The 13,512-nt window shown below is 37.3% G+C and overlaps 2 protein-coding genes across 2 annotated transcripts; one reads left to right on the top strand and one right to left on the bottom strand.

Annotated features, from left to right (window-relative positions):
• Nucleotides 1-132: 132 nt before the first annotated feature.
• LOC147276076 (Homeodomain-like superfamily protein) lies at nucleotides 133-1,260 on the bottom strand. Its single transcript, XM_086255120.1, has one exon. It carries the CDS (start codon nucleotides 1,139-1,141, stop codon nucleotides 251-253), a length of 891 nt encoding a protein of 296 aa, XP_086111246.1. The 5' UTR covers nucleotides 1,142-1,260; the 3' UTR covers nucleotides 133-250.
• Nucleotides 1,261-2,926: 1,666 nt separating this feature from the next.
• On the top strand, nucleotides 2,927-12,445 carry LOC147276075 (endoribonuclease Dicer homolog 3a-like). Its single transcript, XM_086254090.1, has 25 exons — nucleotides 2,927-3,021; nucleotides 3,151-3,331; nucleotides 3,476-3,589; nucleotides 3,913-4,047; nucleotides 4,310-4,379; nucleotides 4,770-4,834; nucleotides 4,914-5,045; nucleotides 5,182-5,334; nucleotides 5,445-5,574; nucleotides 5,746-5,851; nucleotides 5,946-6,138; nucleotides 6,228-6,388; nucleotides 6,465-6,683; nucleotides 6,823-7,088; nucleotides 7,504-7,772; nucleotides 7,875-8,410; nucleotides 8,499-8,584; nucleotides 8,733-8,950; nucleotides 9,053-9,262; nucleotides 9,648-10,112; nucleotides 10,197-10,469; nucleotides 10,731-11,057; nucleotides 11,615-11,867; nucleotides 11,974-12,085; nucleotides 12,238-12,445. Exons 1-25 carry the CDS (start codon nucleotides 2,927-2,929, stop codon nucleotides 12,443-12,445), a joined length of 4,977 nt encoding a protein of 1,658 aa, XP_086110216.1.
• Nucleotides 12,446-13,512: the final 1,067 nt, after the last annotated feature.

Below are 13,512 nucleotides of genomic sequence, written 5' to 3'. Positions count from 1 at the left end.
TACCAATTACAAGTACTTCATCAATGAAAATAAAAAGAGTAACTAACAATTGCATCATATTGGAATCGAATCTTCAATTTCTGAACCCAGAACACCATGAAACATTGTTCTTAGGTTCAAGTGTCAACTATACAACCAATTAAATAACACAACACAACCAACTTTACATTGAAACAAAAAGGAATTAAAAAAACAAAAACACAATGAAAAATGAACCTTCAAATATCTTGTTGAAGAAGGCATTGGTCAGCTAACTACTGAGCTTGTTGGTGGCAGAGCCAAAAGCTTTGGCAATGGAATCAACAATCTTTCTCTGCGATTGTACAATCATGTCAATCCGCTTATTCTCCATCTCCAATCTACACCTCTCTGTCTCCTTCATGATCTCCATTCTCATACTCTCCACCCCAACTAACCGCCTCGAAAACGCCCTTATCTCCGCCGCCAATTCTCTCACATCACTCCCTCTTCCTTTCTGCCCCTCCACCGCCACACCACCATTCTCAGCCCCATCATCTTCCCTCTGCCTTTTGGCCGCCGCAGGGGCCGAATCCCGAAAATACCTCTCTTTTCCTCCAGAAAACCTGTTCACAATCGTAGGCCTCCGTAGTATGTAATCAATACTCTGCAACTTACTATAATTCTCATCATCATCTTCATCACCATCACCACCATTACGATCATCGCGCTCTTCTTCTTCTTCTTCTTCTTCATCTTCTTCTTCTTGTTGCCTCACAGACATTGGTCTAGCGGAGATGGGCATCGGGCCGCGCTCCAAGCGCTGCATGAGGTCGAAGTAGGGCCAAACCGACCCGAGACCGAGACCGACCCGATTCTTCTCGGCTCGGTAGCGCTGGCGGAGCTTCTCCATCTTGTGGCGGCACTGAATGGCAGTCTTGGAGGGCTCGGTGTGGTCGTAGCCGCAGCGAGCCGCCACGGTCACGGCCACCTCCTCCCATTGACTGGACTTGAGCTGCCCTCGTCTGAGCGCGTACCATTTTTCCTGGTAGGCTCGGATTAGGTGCACCGTTTCTTGGTGCGTCCATGGTATGGGTTGGACCTTCTTGGTGGAGACTGGTGAGGCCGAGACCGAGGCTGAGGCTGAGGCTGTGGGTGAGGAGGGTGGGGGTGGTGTGGCCATTGAGGAGGGTTTGGGAGAATTAGGGTTAGGGTTTGGGTTTGGTGGGATTGGGGGTTTTGTTTGGTTGGGTTAAGTTGGGGGAGTGGGTGGCGGTGGTGGTGGCGGTGGTGGTGATGATGGGTGAGACTGGTCGCTGGGGGTTCGTTTAGGTGGGCCACTGGCTTACAAAGTTTTAAAGTTTTAAAGTTTTTAGTCAATGGACCCGAATCCGTATTGAAGTAAATGTCAATGGACCCAAACCCGTATTTGACAACCATTTGGGCTTTGTTAAATTTGGGCTGTTTATACGAAAAATGTTTGGGCTTTTTATACTGGAAAGGTTAGGGCTCTTTTAATCTATACGTTGATCCAGATTCCAGACAAAAAAAATTACATGTTGACCTTTCGTACTGGTTTGTATTGTATGACCTGCACTCGGAAACGGCCCGAAGTAAATGGTAGATGGACATCAAGCTTTTGAGGGATAAATGCAATGTGTACCATATTTTGGTATTATTTTGTGTATTATATTTTGGTACTATTTTGGTACCATTTTGTGTACTATATTTTGTGTATCACCTCTCTAATAGAAGTTGACACATCAATACAAGTAGATCTCACCTCTAATAGAGAGGTAATACACAAAATGATATCAAAATATAGTATACTTAACATTATTGTATAAGAATGTGATAAGAATAACATTATTGATCATTTATAATTAAATATTTTTTGAGCACCACAAAATTTTCAGAGTTTATAGAGGAGTTGATTGAATACTACAAAATTTTTGAAATTTTTCAAAAGTCATTGAAAATTCTAATTGAATACCACATAAACTCTTTAAAAGTCTACATTGGATATAGTGATATATGCTGACTTTTCAATTTCACCAAGTTTTTTTAAAATCTCACCTGCATAAATGTGCTATTTTTAGAATTTATCATGAAATTTATCCTTTTAGGTGTTGAAAAATGAGTTACCATAACAAATATGTCAAACAAGAACATAAAAGATATTTATGCGCTTAACCTACATTTTCTTCTTGAAAAAAGGTACGTAGGATAATCATATTACGTTAATATGCTAATACAACCGTTTCAATAAATTCTAACAAAATTATAAAATTAAGCAAACTGAATAATGTGGTATCCTAATTCTAGTACAGAACAAAATTATGGAAGAATGGAAGACCATACAAATAATAAGTATCATCGTTAATAATCCCAATTCACACAAATTTTGGTTTCTTTTCTTGGTGGTTGTAAACTTGTGGTGCATTCACGTTGGTTGCATTTGGACATGTTTCTTTCCTTCCTTTCATGGAAGATCACTATAAAGAGCTGGCTGAGGAAAACTCAGATGGAAGTTGTTAGCTTAGCTTGGATGAAGGATAGAGGTTGTCATTTTAAAAAAGGGTAAGGGCATTATTGGGAGAAAGCAGTCAACCAGCTGCTTCTTTTAGAATTAGCTTTTTAAAACTTAGAAGGAATCCTCTTTGTCTGTTTCTCAAATACGTCGAGTACTGCAGTACTGGTTCAATGAGAAGCATTTCTATTTTCGTCTCGCCAGTCAGTCAGTCACCAAACACATTGAACAACAGGATTTGAAAAGGAAGCACTTTTAATGCTCTTCACAGCTTCCCCAAAGTGCCCTTAAGAAACAGAGAGCCATAGACCGGGAGAGGAAGACAGAGAGACGTTAATGCCAGTGATAAAGAAACCATTTTAACGTTGCCACACATTCTTCAAAGCAAGTCATTCTCCATATAACTCTAAGGAAGAGAAAGCTTCAATCTTTCAAAACATGGACTCAACTTCTGACATGGGTCTCACTGCTCTTGATCATTCTCTTCATGAATCACAATCTTCCCCTGATACCAAGCATTTCATCCCCAGAAGGTTCTCTTCTTTTTCCTTGTACTAATGTGATGGTTTTTTATTTGTTGCTAGTTTGAACATTTATTATGTGTCAGGACTCAGTGGAAGTGTGTATGTTTGTGTGTGTGTGTGTGTGTTTGTGTTGTATAGATACCAAGAGAAAGTGTTTGAAGTTGCAAAGTTCCAGAACACAATTGCAGTGTTGGAAACAGGTGCTGGGAAGACCATGATAGCTGTGATGCTCATCAAACACATTGCTGAAGATTTCAAGTCCACTGGCAATAGAAAGTTGATAGTTTTCTTGGCTCCAACCGTTCATCTTGTCATTCAGGCAATTACTTCAATTCACTTCTCATGATCACTTCTTACATTCAGAAAAAGAAAATAGTACTGTTTTATGGACCTTTTGGGATTTGTGTTTTATGTTTAATTAATTATCATTCAAATGCTGAAATTAGTGCATGTTTATTAGCAGCAATCTGAGGTTATTAAAAGTTCTACAACCCTTGAAGTGGGAGAATACTATGGAGCCAAGGGCGTGGACGAATGGAATCTAAACTGTTGGAAAGAGGAAGTTGATAAACATGATGTAGGCTTTTCTTCCTATACAACTCAAAATGACAGAATTAATTATCTGCATACTGAAGTTTTAGTGTATGTTTCCTTCTTGGTGATTCTAATCTCTTTTCCCAAACAACAAAGAAAAAGGAAAACAAAAAAGCAAAACTCTGTCTCATTGCAGCATGTAATCTTATGGATCTCAATTTCAGCTTCCTCTCCTACAATTTCTTCGACTATTCTTTGTTTATGCATTTAATCATTTTTGAATGATGCTTTATTAATCATTTTTGTAACTATATATATAGTATTTCAGAGATTTAGAACTACTGATTCTTCCTTGTTATCTTGTAGATTCTGGTCATGACACCACAGATTCTCTTGGATGCCTTGAGGAATGCATTCCTGAGCCTAGAAATGATTTGTTTAATCATCGTCGATGAATGCCATCGTGCTACTGGCAATCACCCCTATACAAGAATAATGAAGGTAGTTTCTAGACAACTCCCACTTTTTCTTTTGTTGTACTGGCAATCAACCCTGTGCCATCGTGGTGCCAACATGATCAACAATGTCAAGCAAATGCTACACACAAACACACACACAAACATACACAATGTCAAGCAAATGCTACACACACACACACACACAAACATGATACTCACTAGCGAGTATCATGACTATACATATAATGTATGCATAAAATTTTGATTCAAAAACATCTAATGATTAACATCTTCTTTTGGAGAAGGAATTTTATCACAAATCCGGGACCAGGCCCAAGATTTTTGGAATGACAGCATCCCCTGTAATAAAAAAAGGTAAGACACTGGTGTTTCTGCGTACTTATGTGATATGTTGTTGACAGAGATAGGTGGGCTCAATTCTCTTGATGTGTTCAATCAATCATATATGAAACTGCATTGACAACCATTTGAAAAATCTTAAACCTTTTTCAAAGATTCTCACTTATTGCATTTTGGAACTTAAAAAGGCTCAGTGAGAAGTTGATAAGCCTCTGAGATAATTACCATAACATATCATTCTACAATGGGTGGATATGATTTTCTTTTTCTTGTGTTCTCTACAATCTTAGAAAGACACTATTGCAGTTTGCTACATATTCATTACCAAGTTTATGTGGGCTTCATAGCTAGTGCTATTATACCATGTATTATGCTCAATTTTCATGACAGCTTTTTGCTTATCAGGTGTCTCATCCACTATGGACTGTGAGAGGCAAATATCACAACTTGAATGCATCTTGGATTCGCAGGTATGAAAATTATTCTTGATTTATCATGAGAATTAGTATCAATGTTGATGTCTACATATCTTGGTATGTGGTGGTGCAGGTTTATACTGTAGAAGACAGAACAGAAATTGAAGCGTATGTTCCCTCAGCAGTTGGAACTTGTAGATTTTATGATCAAGCAAGATTTCCCAATTTGGATCTGAAAGCAAAGATGGAAGCTTTGTGGTCCAAGGTAGTCCTAACTACATATTTGTATGGGTTTGTGCTGTGTATAAAATATGTTTTTGCAAACAAAAATATGATAATCAGTCTTAGCTTTTATTTGTGAACTTATGAGGATACTAAGAGATATTTAACTGCATGGACAGTTCGATGCTTCTGTGTTAGAGTTGCAAGGGCCAGTGCAAAGTCAGTACCAAGACATTGATGATAAAATAAAGATGCTGCGAAAGCGGTTGTGCAATGACTACATGAAGATCTTATATTGCCTTGATGATGTTGGCCTCATATGCGCATATGAGGTATTGTTGTACGCTAGCTAAGTACAAACTAAAGAGCAAAAGAATTTTTGGTCGAAAATTAATGGATTGGTCTGATTTTATACTTCTACATGATGATACATATTTTGTAGGCTGTTAAGGTCTGTCTAGAGAATGCCCCTGAAGTCAAAGAGGAGTGCCAGTTTTATAAAGAAAGTTCTTTGCAGTGCAAATATTTTTTCACCGAAGTCTTACAGATATTTGACGAATATCTTCGACCTGGTATACAGCTCAGTAACCTAGTATCTCACTTGATACTTCTTTTGAATTGGTCGATTTGAAGAGTACTACATGTTCAGGCCTACTAAAGCCTGAGTTTTAGGCAGTAAGACGTTTGGTTTCTGCTTATAATATAATACTTGTTACTAATATTATTTCCTTCACACTGCTGAGGCTATGAACTTGATACAGATTCTGAGTATGACTATATAAAGGCACACAATATTGGCCACATTTCTCCAAAGTTATATGAACTTCTTCAAATTTTCCAATCATTTGGGTAATACAATTACTTCACTGCTCAAGTCCTATTATTATTATTATTATTATTATTTTTTACAAAGTCAACTTATCAGAATGCTTTGCTATTGCAGAAACAATAGGGAAGTTCTGTGCCTCATTTTTGTAGAGAGAATTATTACAGCCAAAGTAGTTGAAAGATATGTCAAGAAAGTACCGTGCTTATCTCATTTCACGGTTTCATTTTTGACTGGAAGCACCACATCAGTGGATGCAATTACACCAAAATTGCAAAAGGAAATTTTGGAATCATTTTGCTCTGGGAAGGTACCTAATCTTTTACATGATAAATGTCAATTTATATGAAGTTTGGTATTTGGAAAACCACATAATCAGTGAGGAAACCCTTCAATCAGGTCAATCTATTATTTGCTACTGATGTAGTAGAGGAGGGAATTCATGTTCCAAACTGCTCCTGTGTAATACGTTTCGACCTGCCCAAGACAGTTCGTAGTTATGTCCAGTCTCGGGGACGAGCTCGAAAAAATGAGTCCCAGCTTATTATAATGCTTGAAAGGTTAAGGCTTCTCTTTGTTGAAATGAGTCCTCAGGCGCATGAATTTTGGGAGCTTAGCTTTTGACATATTTTACAGGGGAAATGAGAAACAAAGAAGCCAAATATTTGACATCATTAGGAGCGAGCACTCAATGATCGATACATCAAGAAATAGAGATCCTGAGGTATGCATTTTAAGAGCTTGCAACTTTGAGGAAACAAAGGCATATTATGTAAAAGCCACAGGAGCATCAGTTACTGCAGATTCTAGTCTCAGTCTCATACATAAATACTGTGAAAAGCTCCCTGGAGATAGGTATGGATATTTTTTATTTTCCCTTGTCAGATATTCAGTTATTGTGATATGTAATTTATTGTCCTCTCTCTTTCCTAAGTTTTTATTCATTTATGCAGTTGTTTGTCTACATTTTCTAATTGGTTACTGCAAAATATAGGTACTTTATTCCAAAGCCAATATTTGACACGACAATTTCTGGAGGGTTGTATCAGTGCAGAATAACATTACCCCCTAATGCGGCTTTTCAAACAACAGTTGGTCCTATGAGTAGCAACACTCATTTATCAAAGCGGCTCGTATGCTTGGAAGCTTGTAAAATGCTCCATCAAATGGGTGCTTTGGATGATCATCTTCTCCCACTCATCGAAGAGCCTCTAGGAGATGATCTCGCCGTAAAAAGCAAAGAATCATCTGCAGGTGCAGGTAGGTGTATGTATGAACCTAGTTCTTGGACTTCCAATAGATGGTTTGGTATACTGTCCACAACAATGCATAGTTCTTGGACAAATAGAATACCCTTTTGCTTGCAACCAAATTATTCACTTTCCAAAGTACTAAAATATGGATTAATTAATCAAGAAATCAAGTTGTTTGTTCTAACCTTCATACATACGGAAACATCTAATTAGGCATTTAGCAGTGTTAGTATACCCTTCATGAGAGGACAGCATAACTAGAGTGTTATTGCTGGTTGACTCTGGGCTATTTGAGTTATCTTATGGTTCCAATTTCTTTCTAATTTTGAACTACTATTTGTGTTCTTATGTCCAAATCTTTGTTTAAGTACATCACATCTTTAAAGTGCCAAGGCATTTTAATTTACTTTCATTGTTATAAGGAACAACAAAAAGGAAAGAATTACATGGGACGACTGGCATTCTTTCATTATGCGGAACATGGGGAAAAGAACTTGATGGTGCAAGTTTTGAGGCCTATAAATTTGACTTCTCCTGTAATATCGATGAGAGATACTCGGGATTTGTTCTACTGATTGAGTCAAAGCTTGATGATGATGTGGGAAATATTGAAGTGGATCTCTACTTGATCGCAAGGATGGTTAAAGCTTCTGTTTCTTCACGTGGAAAAATGTATCTCAGTGTAGAACAGGTAAGTTTGTTAGTACAACTCCCTGTCCAGTTTCTTCTTCCCTTATTTAAATATTTTTTGAAAGGACTTTCTGTAATTCCATGCTGCCTATTTTCTAACCAGATAATGCAAGCCAAGAGATTTCAGGAATTTTTCTTTAATGGTTTGTTTGGGAGATTGTTCGATGGATCCAAATCAGAAGGAACAAAGAGAACTTTTTTACTTAAGACAGAAACAAAATCACTATGGAGTTCATCATACATGTACCTTCTTTTACCAATTGACACAATATTAGAAACTTCACATAACAAATCTTGGAGAGTGAATTGGACAGGAATCAGTTCTTGTGCTAAAGTGGTTGAATTTTTGAAGAAACACTATCTCATGGATCCTGAGCATTTTAATGCTGATCGAAGAAATTTATCACTTTCTAGAACTGGTTCATCCATTACAGAGCGCAAGGCTGCAAATCTAATCCACTTTGCTAATCGTTCAGTTGATGTTGATAAACTCAAAGATATGGTAGTATTGACTGTTCACACTGGAAAGATCTACTCTATTGTTGAAGTTGTTAGTAGCAAATCTTCTGAGAGCCCCTTTGTGGAAAATGCTGATGCTGACTCATCAGATTACAGTTTTTCTGAGTACTTCAAAACAAAGTACGTGAGATGTATCCTGTACAATGTTTTATGTTTATTAAAAATTTTTTTCCCTACTATAACTTCCATATAATATGAACCTGTTCAGGTATGGAATTGTGCTTGTGTATCCTGGACAGTCTCTGTTGCGGTTAAAGCAAGGTCATAATCCCCATAACCTGCTTCATGTTGAAGGTTTGTTTAAGTTGTATACTTAGAGCTTCGTTATTACATTTCTTCTCATATATAGTGTACTTGTTCAGTACTGCACATGTATTATTGTAATCTGATATAGTAATAGTCACATTTTGTGCATGATGAATAATTTCTTCTAATTGAGCAGGTGCTTCATCACAAGATGGTCTAGTTAACGAAAAGCCACAAGATCATGTTCATATGCCACCAGAGCTATTAGTCAGTATTGATGTTGGGGTAGATGTTCTAAGATCATTTTACTTGCTACCATCATTAATGCACCGTTTGGAGTCTCTTATGTTAGCCAGTCAGCTTAGAGAAGAGATTGATGGACAATCTAGCAACTTGTACATATCAAGTTTATCGGTTAGTTCTATTATTTGATTCCAATATTATTTTTTTATTTTCTCTAATTCAAATGAATCATTCAGTACTATAAGTAATCTAATGCAAGTATTTTTTGATTAGATTCTAGAAGCACTCACAACACTTAGATGTTGTGAAAACTTTTCACTGGAACGTTTGGAATTACTTGGAGATTCAGTTCTCAAGTATGCTGTGAGCTCCCATCTCTTTCTTAAATATCCTGAGAAACACGAAGGTCAATTAACTGCTCGACGCACAAGGGCTATCTGTAACGCAAACCTTCATAAACTAGGAATAGAACACAAGTTACAGGTTTGTGATATTTCAAGCTATAATTTGTTTTCATATTACTTAATACATGAACATATTTAGTCCTCATAAGGTGGTTTCATAGTCAAAGCCTTGAAAATCATCATTTTTCGTGTGGAACAATCAGCAGTGCATTAGTGTTGATTGCTTTTCAGAAATGTTTGTGTAGCTTTGTGAATATGTCAAGTTGTTGGAAGATCCTATAATGTATGAACATGCATTGAATCCTGTAACTTAGGCATGAAGGTGCTTCAATACCTAACTCAGTAACTGGCTACTAATTTAGCAGAAACCTCAATTTCTCACCTAAATACAATCATTTATCTGTTTTCACCTGTTGTACATAATTTTATGCAGTAGAACAATGAATCTATTTCTCATTTGACAGGGATACATAAGAGATTGTGCCTTTGAACCACGCCGTTGGGTTGCTCCAGGGCAGCGTTCTAGATTCCCGAATCCATGTGAATGCGGAGTGGATACTTTAGAAGTGCCTTTGGACAGCAAGTTCCAAACTGAAGCTCCTGTTAAGGTTGGAAAATTCTGTGATAGAGGTCACAGATGGATAAACTCAAAAACCATAGCTGATTGTGTTGAGGCCCTCATAGGAGCCTATTACGTCGGTGGAGGATTGATTGCTGCACTTCATGTGATGAAATGGCTTGGAATTGATTGTGAAATTGAACCCTCATTAGTCACTGAAGCCATCACAAGGGCATCTCTGAGATCCTACAACCCAAGAAGTAATGAAATTGCTACCTTGGAGTTGAAGCTTGGCTATGAGTTTTCTGTAAAGGGTCTGTTGCAGGAGGCCATAACACATGCCACTGAAGGTGCCAGCTACTGCTACCAGGTTGCAATTGATATTTTGTTCCATTCTTTTTCCCATAAAGAGGTCTATGTAATAGCTCATTTTTACTTCATGGATTATTGACAGAGGCTTGAATTTCTTGGAGACTCAGTGCTGGATCTACTAATCACACAGCATCTTTATCAGAGCCACACAGATATTAATCCAGGACTGTTGACTGACTTGCGTTCAGCTGCTGTCAGTAATGAAAACTTTGCTCAAGCTGCTGTAAGGCGAAAGCTTCATCCACATCTTCAGCATTGCTCTGGGTTACTTCTGAGTCATATAACAGAGTATGAGAGGTGGCTTACTGAAGCTCACAACACCACCATCTTACTGGAAGACAAAAAATGTCCAAAGGTAAGTTTTTCTGATGATTGTTTTCATTATATTTTTTAAATTCAAATATAAAAAATTTGGATGTCAGATGTATGCATCAGCTTGATATATAATGTTGACCAATTTCCTAACAACTTAAGCATTTGGTGTCAAGTGGTTGTCTACTATGGATTCAGAACTTGAAAAGTAACCGGGCTCACAACTTTCCAATATTTCATTCAAACAAAAATTTATTATGTAAATTTTTAATTTTCTCACAGGCATTTCTCTCTTCTGATACAGGCACTTGGTGACATGGTTGAAAGTATAGCAGGGGCTATACTAATTGATACCAAGCTTAATGATGATGAAGTCTGGAGGGTTTTTGAACCATTATTATCTCCAATCGTAACCCCTTCTAGTCTTAAGTTACACCCACTACGCAAATTGACTGAATTATGTGATTCTCTTGGGTACTTTGTGAAACGTACATGTGTTAAAGAGGATTCAATGGCGCATGTGGAACTGAGTTTGCAGCTGGAAGATGTTCTTTTGGTTGGAAATGGATATGACCGGAACAAAAAAGCTGCAAAACACAAGGCAGCTCGTCAACTGTTGAAGCAGCTTGAGGTTTGCCACTGCTCTTCTAAATGCCTGAGTTATTTTTTACCTCGGTATATTTACTATTACAGGCACCATATCAAATCCCAATTAATGTAGAGTCTGATTTTTTGTGCTGATTTTGTGCTTATGTCTAAACTTTGTTGTGTTAGACATCCATTTAATTATTTTCCCGACATAAATCTTAAAGACTAAACCCTAAACCCAACAAGCTTAACCCTTAATGGCCTACTTTTTCGACATAAGTACAAGAATCAAGACCAATAAAACCGGCATTTGCTTTTATTTGAACCCACTATTAACCTCATTATTTTCAACAAGATATGGTCATGCCATCTGCCTCTTGGTTTAAAATTTGGCAAAATTCTTCTCTAGTATTATTGTTCCAATAATAGGAACATTATATTTATAAAACTTTGAGCATTCAGTTATATGGATTGTTTTGGTAAGATGTTGCTCATTATGATTGATATGATTGGTCAAAGTTACAATTTGTTAATCAAATATGCCACATGTCTCAGATTAAAGTTGACTTCTCACCACTAGTATGATACATTTTAATGCAGCAGAGGAGAGAAATTTCTAATGGCCAGTGTCCTAAAAGGAGAAGACATGATCCTGACCATGTTGATGATTCATCTTCACTGGACATGGATATTGATACCTGCAGCCAACAAACTGATGATGATTCTTCTGAGCCAATCATCCATAGAAAGCAAAAGATGACTAAAACCCAATCATCTTCAGAGCCAACAGCAGATCCTACCCCAGCCAATGACTGTTCAAAGAATGTCCTCAGTCATCACATTGCAACCCCAAGTATGGCTGCACTTATACTCAGAATTATCCTTATTTTCTCTTTTTTTTTTGGTTAAAAATACAACTAGGCTGTTCTGATTTATTTGCTATTGGTTCTTGTTTGAAGTTATTGCACCAATCTACATGAAGAAAGGTGAACCTCGAAAATCTCTCTTTGAGCTATGTAAGAAAATGCAGTGGCCAATGCCTACATTCTCAACCACAGAACAACAATCAAGGTGATTCCAATCAACCAAACTCTACTTCTCTTTAATCATTCCCTCAAACTTACATTCTCCATTAAGGGTTTAAGAAAAAAAATTTATGTGGTGTTTGTTAATTATTCTGTTTTCCTGTGGGCTTAACTAACTAGCGTCTTCCTCCTGTATAGAACTCCGATTGAATTTGGCAAGGGCTCAGAAAAGAGAACGGGTTTCAGCAGCTTTGAATCAAAAATCAGTTTGCACATACCCAAATATGGCACTATTGAATGCAAAGGAGATGCTAGAGCTGATAAGAAGAGTTCATTTGACTCTGCAGTAGTTGTCATGCTTCACAAGCTTCAAGAACAAGGAAAGCTTGTCGTTGGTGGCTCTTAATATGTTCTGAGCAAAAGCATCTGTTATTTTCTTTTTTTCTTAAGGAAGAGGATGGTGCGTGATATGATGTGCCCTGATATTTGGTAAACGTTTTGTAAATTATAATGTATTTGGGTTCAATGAAATTATTTAGGTTTGTACTAAATTAGGCTACTCGTAGAATTAATTCAGTTTCATACTTCAGCATTTGAAAAGTTGCCTCACAAACGTAGGATATGTTTCGTTTCAAGTGGTTCGGTGTGATTATAAGCCAAACAAACCAGATAACATCTTTTTGGTTTTTTGGGTGTGCAAGGGAAAAGAGCAAAGACCCAATAATATGCAACAAGAATTCTTAAGCAAATATATATTTCTTAAACTCTGTATATATATATGTCTACCAAAAACTTGGAGGGAACCAAGCCAGTTTAGACCGCATCGACAATATAACACTTGGAAAGATCGCTCAATTCTTCCGGTATCAAAGTAAAATATGCCGATCTCACGACTTATATACGCCGATCTCAATTCTTCAGGGTGTGTGGGCTGGCTGGGTTTCAGTGTGTGTGTAAATGAGAGTATTTTGAATATTTTGGAGGTGTGTTTTAAGAAATTTTTAAAAAAAGGTATGAAGTGAAAAAAAGGTGTGTAATAAGAGAAAAATGGGTAAGCAAATAACAGCACTCAAAAGGAATTGAGTCTCAGTCTCTCGGAGTTATTTATTACAATCCTTCATAAAAAAAAAATTAAAAAAAACCCCTAACTACTCCTCAGCCTCCACAAGAGCATCGTTTTCTAGAAGTACCGACAAATCCTCAGGCAGCCACTAGAGCTGCCTGAGGATTTGTCGGAGCCTCCCCCAGGAGTAGCTGCCAAATCGGATCAATCCCGTCATAAAAATCTCTACGGCTACGACATAAAAATCTCTACGCTACGACATAAAAATCTCTATGTTAAAATCGATCATACAAACCAAGATAAACACATAAGCATATGAATCTAACCACTGTGGCCACCGGTGGCTTACTCAACAAGTTTAACTGAAAAAATGAGAGAGAGAGAGAGAGAAAGACATCGGGTAGAGAGAG

Source organism: Dryas octopetala, chromosome 8 (genome assembly GCF_963921425.1).
Source record: "Dryas octopetala chromosome 8, drDryOcto1.1, whole genome shotgun sequence".
NCBI lineage: Eukaryota > Viridiplantae > Streptophyta > Magnoliopsida > Rosales > Rosaceae > Dryas > Dryas octopetala.
Note: the sequence above shows the minus strand (reverse complement) of the source record. Positions and strands in the feature narration are given on the sequence as shown.